The 13,493-nt window shown below is 43.2% G+C and overlaps 1 protein-coding gene across 1 annotated transcript in view; it reads left to right on the forward strand.

Annotated features, from left to right (window-relative positions):
- The first annotated feature begins 294 nt into the window (after positions 1–294).
- The window catches only part of LOC126262506 (ejaculatory bulb-specific protein 3-like), a 98,802-nt gene continuing 85,603 nt past the window's right edge, over positions 295–13,493 (forward strand). Inside the window, exon 1 of the mRNA XM_049959178.1 lies at positions 295–515. Coding sequence (XP_049815135.1) covers positions 332–515 — 184 coding nt within the window. The 5' untranslated portion in view covers positions 295–331. The remainder of the gene's footprint in view (positions 516–13,493) is intronic.

Raw genomic sequence — 13,493 nt, forward strand, 5'->3', positions numbered from 1 at the left:
GCTACTCTACGGTCTGAGGGCTGTAACAGAAACAGTTCTAGGCTTCAGGAGGTATGTCTTTTAGGGAGACACACTTCAGAGAATTTTGCAGAATCAAACCAATCGTGCCGTTGGGTGCCTGCGGAGGTCAGGGACCTATGACGGCTGCGATGACAGGTGGCACGTGGCCTGCAGTGTGGGCACGCGCGGCGGTGCGTGTGCCGACACCGCGGCTCGTCCACGGCCGGCGCCCCTCCTCGCAGCCGCGGCGACGCTATATATAGGGCGGCGCGCGGCGGCCGCGGACCCAGTAGTGGGCTGTGTAGCTGCTGGCCGCTGCTGAAGACGCGAGATGCGAGTCCTGGTGCTGTTTCTGTGGCTGGTGGCGGCGTGTGCGGCGGCCGGCGTCGGCTCGGGCCTCGAACCCACTGCCGAGCAGATAGACGCGCTGCTCTCCAACAAGCGGCTCGTCTCCAGATACGTGCAGTGCCTGCTCGGCCGCAAGCGCTGCCCGCCGGAGGGCACCGAGCTCAAGAGTGAGTGGCGCGCGCCCAACACACATTCACTGCACTCCATACTATCCGGCAGGCACTGTCAAGTATGGCCCGAGATATAGACGGGGGCAGAAACGGAGCGCTAAGTGTCAAGCGACAGATCAACATTGTCTTACAATCCGCCACGCTAACATAAACTTACGTATATTTTCTTTTCATCTCGTCTTCTGACTGATTCGATGCGGCACCCCACGAATTCGTCTCCTGTGCCAAACTTTTCATCTCAGTGTAGGACTTTCAATCTACGTCCTGAATTATTTTCTGGATGTATTTCAATCTCTGTCTTCCCCTGAGCCGGCCGAAGTGCCCGAGCGGTTCTAGGCGCTTCTGTTTGGAACAGCGCGACCGCTACGGTCGCAGGTTCGAATCCTGCCTCGGGCATGGATGTGTGTGATGTCCTTAGGTTAGTTAGGCTTAAGTAGTTCTAAGTTCTAGGGGACTGATGACCTCAGATGTTAAGTCCCATAGTGCTCACAGCCATTTGAACCATTTTTTTTTTCTTCCCCTGAAATTTTTACCCTCTACAGCTTACTTTAGTACCATGGAAGTTATTCCCTGTTGTCTTTGCAGACTTCCTATAACCCCGCCCCTCTTCTTGTGAATGTTTCCCATGCCTTTCTGTCCTCGACAACTCTGCAGAGAACCTCCTCGTACCTTAATCAGTGAATCTAATTTTCAACATCTTTGTACAGCACCTCATATCAAAACCTTCCATTCCCTTCCTTTCCAACTTTACCCACAGTGCATGACTCACTTCCACGCAATGCCGCTCTGTGCTCCAAACGCACATCCTCAGAAATTTCTTCCTCAGATTAAGGCCGATGTTTCATACCGACAAGTAGACATTTTGGCCAGAATTTCTCATCACCGCACTGCGTAAAATTCCACGTCCAGGCTAAACAAACTGCACAAAATCTTGTAAAAATCCTTCTAGGTGTGTTGCCGTATCATCTTAAAAATTACTGTAAATACTGAAATACTGATACCACCGACGCTTCGGTCGTGTTAAAATGGTCTTCTTCGGCGCTGACCATGAGAATGGCCTCTGCTTCTTGACGAAAATGTAGGTTATTTTAGTATTTTAATATTTGGCGAATAAGATGACTCGGCAGCATACCTTTAAGCGTTTTAACGAGACTAACACCATCTACTGTAACCTACATGTTTCTAAAGTACAAACGTAATTTTTTCGTAATAATATAACGTACTGTGCCAATTTCTCAACAATGTCTTGTTATCTGCGCAGTATCTTTCCTTTCACATGGTAGTTTTAAAAATAAATCCGCTAGAGAGTGGAATAGAATAGAATAATTCTTTATGAGACTTCTTTTGGGAATCTTGAAAACTAGTTTTGTCAGGAATGTCCAGTTTTCGTACATTTAATACCTCCTCTGCTTCTCACAATATCGTAAGAACTGATGCAAAATTACACAGTTATCTCTATCACCTGTGACGTAGCTGAAGCCGATGCCGCTTAACATAGTTTCCCTTCTGCTTTCACTTTTACATTATCGAGTTACTCGACGTCCAACGTATTCCCAGCATGTAGTGTCTCCTCCTCTATTACGACTATCGTTTGTCTCTACTTTCCATCACCAATAAATATGACGACTGCAATTGAAAGCTGCCGTGTCTGTCTGCGACGAAATACTCCATCACAGTTTTCCCGATTGCACTGAGTGGTAACGAAGCCCACTGCTTTGAAGAACCGCAGTGCAACTAGACCTGAACCCCTCACCAAGTCCCGCTCCGATGGGCACTACAATTTTCTCCGTCGAGTAATAACTTCCACGCGTGCTCTTTTGTTTGGATCCCACCTAGTATCTCTTAAATATTTCAGTCTGAAATATAAACGAGTGCTTTACATACAACAGAATTATATTATTAGGAGCTAAAAGAATGAAAATACGAATCCTCACATCAGTTTTCGAATTTCGTGTGTTACCCTATAGTAGACACTGATTTCGCCTCTGTGGTTGCTCCAAAGCTCAGTTGAGCATTATCCTCATATACGGCATTCGAAAGAAGAAATGTTAAAGCCTGCTGTCTGATCTGCACTGTTTTAATTAGAAATCAGTCCCTAAAGAATGATTCACGTTGGAATTTGCAGGGAGTGAGCCAAAGTAAACTAAACTAGCGTGGTTCAAATGGCTCTGAGCACTATGGGACGTAACATCTGAGGTCATCAGTCCCCTAGAACTTAGAACTACTTAAACCTAACTGACCTAAGGACATCACAAACATCCATGCCCGAGGCAGGATTCGAACCTGCGACCGTAGCGGTCGCGCGGTTCCAGACTGTAGCGCCTAGAACCGCTCGGCCACCTCGGCCGTCTAAACTAGCGTGATAACACGGGAATTTGGACGGCAGTCCCCCCCTCCCCTATCCGAGTCCAATGTATTAATCCATCTCTGGGAGCAAGATTAAATTCTAGTGGTATTTGCTCTTTACAACTAGAAAATTTCGAAAGACGATCTGCTCTTGTAATGCCTCTATACTGGCAATGGGCTGGTGTAAGACTGTGAATATATTATTTACTTCAGAGTCTTGTAAAAAATAGAATTTATAATTTTAAAATCTGTGTGTACATACTTCCAGTTACTAAACATATACGCACATCGACGGAATGAAAAAAGCTATCATGCGTTCCTTTCAACACTGACATTGCTCTCGTTGATCGCAGCGATGTACGTCGATAATAATGGAACATTAATTTATGATGGAACTGCTTAGGATAATTTAACTAAATTACTTGTATTAATGGGGATTTAGAGTACCATCGACATCTTAGTTTGAAGACTCGGACTAAATTAGTTCGACAAGTAATTGATACTATCGATTTTATACGTTTAGATAGAAGCATTCAGTCACTCACAATAGTTTTAGGAAACTGTTCAAAATCTACATCAAGAAACACACCTTCGCCTTTACAGAAGTGGGGAAACCGCCCAAACCCTCATTCAGGCTGGACTCTATTAACCACCATTAATTTAGAGTGTTAATTTTATCCAGGTAAGTCACAACCTGTCTCTTCACTTTTATCTTCTGCTATAAGAGAAGATTTTCTCAAACTGATATAGTGCAACTTACAATTCCTATAGTGACAACGAGAATGAATTTAGAGAATTTCGAGTTGAAAAATAAAGGTAGAGACAACATTTTCTGTCCTCACACAATGAGCAAATGGTACACACACCGTGAGGGAACATTAGGAATACAGATCAATAAGAAGACTAAGTAATTTATTTTTCAACGTAAAAGGTATGACGTTTGTTAATGCGCAGTAGACTGCGTATGGTCCAAATAACTTCTGCCGTGTATTTCAATTTTCGAAGCAGAGACCCAAAGTGTGTTACGTTCTGCCACACTAGTATTTCATACAATGACGTAGATAGTTTGTGTGAGAACTACATGAGATCCATCTTTGCTCCCAAGACAAATCTTATGTTCAAGAAAACAGACTTTCTTTTCACTCCCATGGTCCCTAAGCGAAAACAAAACATTATGCATTGAAAAGTGAACTATTGACATCCTGTCAAACCTAAGCTTTGAAATGCTTTCACATTTCCCACGCGTGGTAATGTGTTTGTCAGCTTATAAACTTCCGGGCTAGTCCGCCTCGGTAGCTGCGCGCTCAGCGGGCAAACTGCTGAGCAAAGGGGCCGCGTTCGATTTGTGGTCGAGTCGGAGATTTTCTCGGCTTGAGGACTGGGTGTTGTGTCGTCCTTAATGACATTCCACTGTTGAGATGGCTGCATGGGCACGTCTCGAAAGCTAACAAATTAAAGAGAAGGGAACATTCGCGCTAAACGTGAGCTACTCTAGAGACACACATAAGTGTGATGAAATGTGGATGCTAAAGTGGAAAGCTATTCAGTTTTGACATCTTCCTTGATCATCTTTTTATTCATTTAGTTCAGCATTTGTGTGATAGTGTCATATAAGTGGAACAAATTGCCGACTATCATTTCTGATACGTACGTTTTCAATATTTTCATTCAGTACCAGTGCACCACATCAAGAAACGTCATTTCCTTCATCAGTTTTCCGCTACAATCCTCCAGTACCTAGCGAGAAACAAAAAAAAAAAGTTTGATTCTGTACAACGGTACTCATGTGAACATTAGGTTTTGTAGCAGCTCATCGATGTTAGGCTCGGGCTGGATGATGTTGCTATGTTCCAAGTGACACCTCCTTACCGTTATCTCAGTCATAAGACATAGGCCTGAAGCAGTATTCACAGTTGTGAACTTATTAATTTCATACCATGATGGACACACGAACGAAATATTCGTTCGGTGTCTTCTCTATGGATGCCGATCCCTCCATACATCGACAATTCGCTGCGTTCTGACTCCCAACTAGTCGGAGATGTATCTGGGTCACACTGGAAATAAATTTTCTTCACAGTGGGTTGGTTCAAATCGCTCTGAGCACTATGGAACTTAACTGCTGACGTCATCAGTCCCCTAGAACTTAGAACTGCTTAAACCTAACTAACCTAAGGACATCACACACGCCCATGCCCGAGGCAGGATTCGAACCTGCGACCGTAGCAGTCACGCGATTCCGGACTTAAGCGCCTAGAACCACACGGCCACCGCGGCCGGCCACAGTGGGTATCTGAATATGAATAAACAAATCATTAACATCCCAGCTCCCAATATGATCTTCGACATGTGTGATAGGACCACTCTTGTTCTCTGTATACACAAACGACTATTTGTTCATAGCCCCGTAGTGTGTGGGAAAGTGTCTTTGATGAGGAACTGGTGATTCCTAGTTTGATCTCAAATCGAGATAAGGTAATTTAACGCAGATGACTGGGAAAAATAGTCTTTTAATGTTCGAATACAGCATTAGGGGTGTGCTGCTAAAGATACATGAAATGGTCGAGCACTTAAGGTCGGCTGTAGTGAACGCGAGTGGTGATTTCGGTTTATTGGGAGAGTTCTAGGAAACTGTAACTCATGTCTATTTAACTGCGTACGGAACACCTGTGCGACCCATTACTATACCAAATCGGATTAAAAGAAGACAACTAGGCAGTTAAGAGGTGGGCTGCAAGAGTTGTTACCGGTAGCTACGATCAACCCGCAAGTATTCCGAAAATGATCCATGGACTCCAATGAGAATCCCTGAATGGAAGAAGTTCCTTTCGCAGAACACTACTGAGAAAGTTTAGAGCACCGGCATCTGCGACCGACTGCAGAACGATCCTGCTGCCAGCAACGTACATTTCGCGTAAGGAGCGCGGACACAAGGAAAGAGAAATCAGGGCTCGTACGGAAAGCATATTGGCAGTCGCTTTTCCCCCCTCTCCATCTGTGAGTGGAACAGGAAAGCGAATAAACAGCCGTGCTGCAAGGCACTATCCACCATGCACCATACGGTTATTTGCGAAATATACCGGGTGGATCGAAGTTCGCGCATTCGGGCTTCGCAGTGCGACTCCACACATGCCAGCGATAAAAAAAATGTCTCTCACAGAATTTCGTCTGGCGAGTATAAAGTTAGAGTGTCAATCTGGCAACACTGTAACAAAACGTGTGGTAACTACCTCTACAGCATATATTCCTTGTGCCGTGCAGTTGGGTTGGAGTGCATTTCTTTTTATTTGTTAATTTCATTCTGTCATTTCATACTATAATATACACAGTTTCTTATGTCACATCTACCCTAAATTTACAACATTTGTAACGCTGAACACAACAAATACGTGGTTAGACAAATAAGATGGTTCAAATGGCTCTGAGCACTATGGGACTCAACTGCTGAGGTCACTAGACCCCTAGAACTTAAAACTAGTTAAACCTAACTAACCTAAGGACATCACACACATCCATGCCCGAGGCAGGATTCGAACCTGCGACCGTAGCGGTCTCGCGGTTCCAGACTGCAGCGCCAGAACCGCGCGGCCACTTCGGCCGGCAGACAAATAAGAAATAGACAGTTGAAACAATTAATGGCACCATGCTGATAACACACACAAACAGTAACCGAGTTTGGACATTATTCCGCAAAGTACATTGCTAGTCCTACTGGTAAGTTAAGGCCCCAACGAAATGTAATGGACCTGAACGAGGCAAGAATAATAGTTGGTACTAATCTATGTGAGCATTAGAGGGGGGTACAAAGAAAACAGGTTTCGCTTCTAGTAGAGGAAGTTGTGCGAATAAATTCGAGCCCACGATGTGGAAAGGGCATCTTTCAAAATTGACCAATGTTCCATTTATACGATTGTCGTATGTAAGTGCAAATGTTTTCCAGAGGATCCGCTGCAATCGCTGTTGACGATTAAGATACCAGATACCGTACCACTAAGACTACATTTACCAAATAAAAAACATATGCTTCAACCCAGGATCGAACTCTCGACCTCCTCCATGCTAACCCAAAACTCTAGCCACCTGTACAGCACAACTATGATGTGTGGACAGAGCTAGTTACTATCCATGTGGTTACAGTGCTGCCAGATTGCCACTCTTTGACGTCCTTTTTCTGCCGGACGTATTCGCCGGACGAAATTTTGTGATAGACATTTTTTTTATCGCTGGCATGTGAGGAGTCGCACTGCGAAGCCAGAGTGCTCGAATTTCGCTTCACCCTGTATATGTAGGTGTAGAGCTATCAGGATCATACTTATCCGTTCTGAAATATGAACTGATTACGGTGAAAGGTGACTGCTACTCCGCAGACAGCGTTACACTGGAACTCGGAATAATCGTGGAGTCCTAATCCAATTAGAACACTTCGAATTTAGATTAATATTTTCTGGTTCATCGTCAAACATAATTCATACCAGTACTTACCTGACATCGTTTGCAATTTCGGGCCTGCAACAAAGACTTCGAGATGGCGTATGGACGATAGCATATTCGCCAAGTTAAGACGCTTTTACTGAGTTTTATGACACAGAGACGAATAGTTTTCCGTTCAGTTTTCTCTTGTCTGCACTAAATTTCTCCCGTGAACGTTGCGGTTCTGTGAAACATTGACAGAACGTGAAATGTCTGTGGTTCTCCCGCAGTGCGTTATGTAACGCCACCAACAGCTTCTTCTGATCAGCGATCGAGGCACTGAGCCGTGACACACAACACAGATGCTGGGCTCTTGTTTTAGTGTTTCACAGAGCACCTTACAGTCAACAGCGACAGAAGTATGGCGACCTTATCCGGTTGACGAGAAGTCCTATCTCCTCATCTTACCATTACAGGTGAAATATGAACACAGAATATTCATTTGCAGGCTTAAAGAGACAGAAATGATCAAGAAGTCGAATCGAAATTGACGTATTTAAAAACACACATTACGCATATGTTTTTTAAAATGTGTGACAGCAAGCATCGTGAGGTAGTGTTTATTATAGGACGACGTGTTTCAAACTTTCATACCCTTTTTTTTTCCTCATTACAATAATACATCGTTACATTCTCGGTTATCAAATGCATATTCTGATGGAAGCTGTTGTATGTGTCGAAATTTTTCCTCGGCAAGTGAAACTTACTGCAAAAGGCAGATTGTTTTTTGTAATATTGTCATCATTCTACAACAGGCGTGCTATAATGGATCTGTAGGTGCCTATTTTTGCAAAACCGATATTTGTCCGATTAAGTCTGATTAAAAAAGTTTTCCAATAAGTTTTGCCTTCCATCGAGAGGGATTACTCGTGTTCCTGAAAGTACCGAAAATGAAGACGGTGAATCGTGAAGATACAGTAACTTCTAACGTTTTAGACTGTAGACGCTCACATATTTGATAACCTTTATTTTATCACTTGTCATTTTTTTCATTTTCCAGTTCATGCTGGGTTTTGTTTCATAGTACGGTGTGTCATCTGCGACATGAGTGCTTTTAATGATCTTGAAATTTACGGACTGGAAGTGAGAAATTCTCCAGTGATGATAAGCTATAACATTATCTAATTCGCTGATTCTTCTTTAATTCCCTGTGTTTTGCCGACAACCTGAAACTTCCCTTAGAAATTTAAAAATGACAGTGCTGGAAAAGCTCTTACGTTATTTGATACAGAAACAGCTGAGTAAAACTCAACGTACTCAGACAATTTTCTCTTTACTTATTCTGATCATCACTAAACTGACAAACAATATTTTAGCGCAACGCAACCTGACTTTCAAATGGCTCTGAGCACTATGGGACTCAACTTCTGAGGTCATTAGTCCCCTAGAACTTAGAACTAGTTAAACCTAACTAACCTAAGGACATCACAAACATCCATGCCCGAGGCAGGATTCGAACCTGCGACCGTAGCGGTCTTGCGGTTCCAGACTGCAGCGCCTTTAACCGCACGGCCACCTGACTTTCAATAATCCCTACAAAAGAATGGGCCTGACTAACAATAGCTTATACCTTTCATGAATCACTTACTTCACAAAAATCTTTGTTACTCGAACTACTGCAATACAGCGAGCGCCAATACTGCCAGCTAAATAAAAGATTCTAACTACTGAAGACACTAACTACTGGTAGGCATAGTTAGCAAATGAAAGATTTTGATACAGAACAAACAATTATACCTTAATAGTGTTCAAAAGTCATAATATATATATCAGTTCATGACAACCAGTCTTACAAATTTCCCAGGACACACGTCCAGGTCATCCGCTCATAGTAACCTCGCGAAACTCTGGCATCTCTCTCCCAACGCTACGCGCTGTTCATATCCAACTGCCCAACACTACACTACCGAATATTCCAACAATGAGTCCAAACGGCCACAGACTGCACACAGCGCAGTCAGCGATTTTCATACAGATCACTACGTGGCGTTACCAACATAAAAACCTAAACAGCCTACTTACAAACCTACTTGAAAATACATCAACTGTGAAACTGTTTCTTCAAGCAGTGGTGCGTATCTGAGGATGAGATCCAAGAAATATCGGCAAAGTGATATCTCTCTACTTCCTTTGGCGTTCATATCATGTACCCGTTGCTGCAAGAAATGCATTCTCATGCTTCTGAGAGTGAGGAGTTGAGCACTTGTGGCGTACGCGATAACAATGTCTATAAATTTACAACTGAGTTGAAGGACATCAGTCGATAACCTCCCACAAGAAATGACGTCATTAGAGGCCACACAGAAGCTTTAACACGGCAAGGAGAATCGCGTACGTTTCAACGTAATCAAAAAAAAAAATGGTTCAAATGGCTCTGAGCACTATGGGAGTTAACATCTATGGTCATCAGTGCCTTAGAACGTAGAACTACTTAAACCTAATTAACCTAAGGACATCACACAACACGCAGTCATCACGAGGCAGAGAAAATCCCTGACCCCGCCGGGAATCGAACCCGGGAACCCGGGCGTGGGAAGCGAGAACGCTACCGCACAACCACGAGCTGCGGACTGAACGTAATCATCCTAGTATTATTCGTCTAAATCGATTTAGATAAACAGAGGAAAATCGAACCTAAGTGGCATCACGGGGACTGGAACCCGCAAGTCTAACGTCATGAACACACATACACAACTCCCTATGCGTTAACCACTGCTCTACCCCTCTCGAAATGTGAATGTATTTATTAGTGAGAGTACAAGTAAGTTGGTGAAACTGTAGAAATGACTTGTCGCAATGACGCAGTGTGAACGCGCGTATCTCGATGACATTTGTTTGCTCGGCCAGCGAGCAGGACTTTCAAACGGCGGGCCCAGACGGAACGCAGCGGCTGGCAGGCCGCCTGAGCGGTGGGCAGGCAGTCGCCTCACAGCTGCCGCTGCTTGCTGGCCATTCCGGGCAGCGAGGAGACAACTCCTGCTTCCAGTTAGAACCGCTGCCTTACTGGGCGCCTCGTTAACCAGAGGCGGGACGGTATTACGAAATAACTCGGGGACCGCGCTCTGACTGACGGGTCACTGTATTTTTTTCCTGGACGGAGTCAAAACACATCTGCTTTCGTTCCGAAAATTGAAAGACATGAAGATACAGGTTATGCAATTGAAGATTTCAGTCGGGGAGACGAGCTTCCGTTGCGTTTTGTCTTTTGTTCTCATTTTTGCTACACATATTAATCTCAAGCGCTATAATCGAAATCGGAATCATAGGCTATGTTTGTTTGCTCATTAAACTTGGCTTGAGAGGATGTTTTAGATGTGTGTATTCCTTCCCGTATTAGTGAACAGTTTCTGTAACAAATAATCCAGAAAGTGATGTGCTTTCGCAGACGATTAATGTTAGTGTTAAGAAAACAACCGCAGCTGTTGTTTTAGATGTATTTATTAAGCTACGACCGGTTCCGTTTCATCGAACATCCTCTTGGTTACAAGATTACAGAAATCTGCCAGTTCCATAATTTAAAAATGCACAATTGCCCACTGAAATATTGACAGGAACTTGGAATATTTCGTTGACTGCGCTCGGTATAAGTGCCATACTGGGTTGACCGACCACTATAGCGCCGTATGTTGCCCTGCACCCAACACATACAGCTGTGGTGTTTTTCTTCTTATTCAGTTTCTGAGCAATTGCTGTCTTTTTATCGCCTGACAGTCCTCGTTCATGAAGGGCGAACGGGAAAGAACAATAGCCAGTAGCCGCAGAGCCGTGAAGAAACGTAGTAGTTCACGTAACTGTTCGCTTAAATGCAAAGACGAATTTAGAACTATCTTATTAAGGCCGTTCAATCACAACATCTGTTTTAAGAAAGTCGACCTGTAATGTAGATCGTGGTGTTTACATATTCATGGTTGTTATAACGGATGTGTCACGACCAATGCAGTTTACCTTTTATGCTATCGTAAGACTTTTCTACGTTTACAGATGAGGATGTTTGTTAAGTCTGTGTAACATATGGCCGAATGCTTAAATTTCAGCTCATTGCGGGATCACTCTGATAAATAAACACATAAATAAGACAAACACACAAATGTAACTGACGCTCTATATTTCAATGTATATGGACACCACAGGAAAGGATGTAGTTAATATAAGAGGTTATTTCCCCACGTTTTTAGCTGCTTACTGCCTTAGAAAACCTGTTATTTTGCGTCTGTGTTTGTTGTAATTTCTCTTGTTATTCAATTAGCAAAATATGTATAGGAGATAGAAGAACAGTTTTGCGACATATCTCCAACATTGGTTCACTGATTTTGACCAGTAGCTTTTAGCTGAAGAGCCGGCCGGGGTGGCCGAGCGGTTCTAGGCGCTACAGTTTGGAACCGCGCGACCGCTACGGTCGCAGGTTTGAATCCTGCCTCGGGCATGGATGTGTGTGCTGTCCTTAGGGTAGTTAGGTTTAAGTAGTTCTAAGCTCTAGGGGACTGATGACCTTAGAAGTTAAGTCCCATAGTGCTCAGAGCCATTTGATCCATTTTTTAGCTGAAGAACACCCGATAAAATTACACGGGCACCTAAATAAATCTTTCGTATGAGGATATCGATCTGCGCTCCTAAAGGTCTCTTTAACACCATGACGTTAAGCCCTAAGAATTCTTCTTTGCTTATTTTGGTCAGTTTCAAACCTAGTAGTACAACTTTGATTTCGATCGATCTCCTGCTTGACTATGACTTAAGAAGGATTCATACAGTGGAGCAATACTGAAGCAGAGATCGCACGAGAGTTAGGTGTGCGGTGACCTGAATATCATACCCTGCACTGTCTCAATTCCTAAATAAACAGAAGTCAGCGCTTCACTCACTTAACAGCCGATTTCGTATCCTTGTTACACTGCACATCACTCGTAGTATTACCTGCACAATTTCCATTAATATTCGGAGCTCTAGCAGTAGTAAAATAGACCTCCCGTCGGGTAGTGCTAGTCTTTCGAGTTGACGCCCCTTCGGCAACTTGCGTGTCGATGGGGATGAAATGATGATGATAAGGACAACACAACACACAGACCCTGAGCGGAGAAAAATCCGACCTTCCGGGAACCGAACCCGGGCCGTTTGATATGACATTCAGTCACGCTGGCCACTCTACTACCAGGGGCGAGCTCTATCAGTAGTGCTATAACTGTATGCTGTAGCACTCTTTCCTCTGTTTATAAGCATTATCTTCCATTTATCCACAATGAACGTAAATTACCACTCGTATATCGGTTAGTTATGATTAAGATGCAGTTACTCACGGAAGTCCAGTGTGGGCTGTCATTATCATATGGCAGCGAAACTTGGTACCTATGCTGACGCATTAATGCGGAACCGATTTACACTGAAAAAATTAGTTCCAATTTTAGCCACAAGGTGCAAATCTGGCAATGTACACCATCTCGCAAACTTCCCTCTTGCTCATATTGAACAAACTGTGTAAACGACAGTTAATGACGAAGTTAACATTATGACTTTCTCATTTGTTAGACCTTTCCTGCCCACGTCCCGTTCGTAATCCATTACATATGGAAACATTTCTATACGTATTTCTGGTACTCACAGCGTCAGATTTGCAGCTGGTGGCCAAAACTGGAACAAATGTTTTTCAACGTACATCGGACAGCATTAACGCACTACAATGTCTACGAAGTTACTCTGTCCTACGATAATGACAGCCTACACTGGACTTCTATGTGTAGGTGCACTTTAATTATAACCACACATTATTTATCGACCTTTATTACTTTCGTGTATGACTGCTCATTCTGCTTGACAAAATATTTGTATTTTTACAGAACATTATTTTCGTCCCCGATGTGCGTTCGCTGTCGAGGTTTCTGAACCAAGTGTTTAAAATATTTTGTTCTTTTTTCCGACACAGTTACAATTATGTTTTAAGATAACCGGTTTCAACCGCCTGAATGGGCCATCCTCGTTACTGAAGCCGTGATTCATGCTCACAAGATTTATGAATATTTTTTTAACTACCATATTAAACATTCGAAATTCCTGAAATGTTGGAAACCATAGTTTGAAGCATGTGTACTACTGAAATAAGAATCTTTACATATTTCACGTCTCTACTACATTGTAGTTGTCAGAACTTCATATCTTACAAATGGAATC

Source organism: Schistocerca nitens, chromosome 6 (genome assembly GCF_023898315.1).
Source record: "Schistocerca nitens isolate TAMUIC-IGC-003100 chromosome 6, iqSchNite1.1, whole genome shotgun sequence".
Classification (NCBI taxonomy): Eukaryota; Metazoa; Arthropoda; class Insecta; order Orthoptera; family Acrididae; genus Schistocerca; species Schistocerca nitens.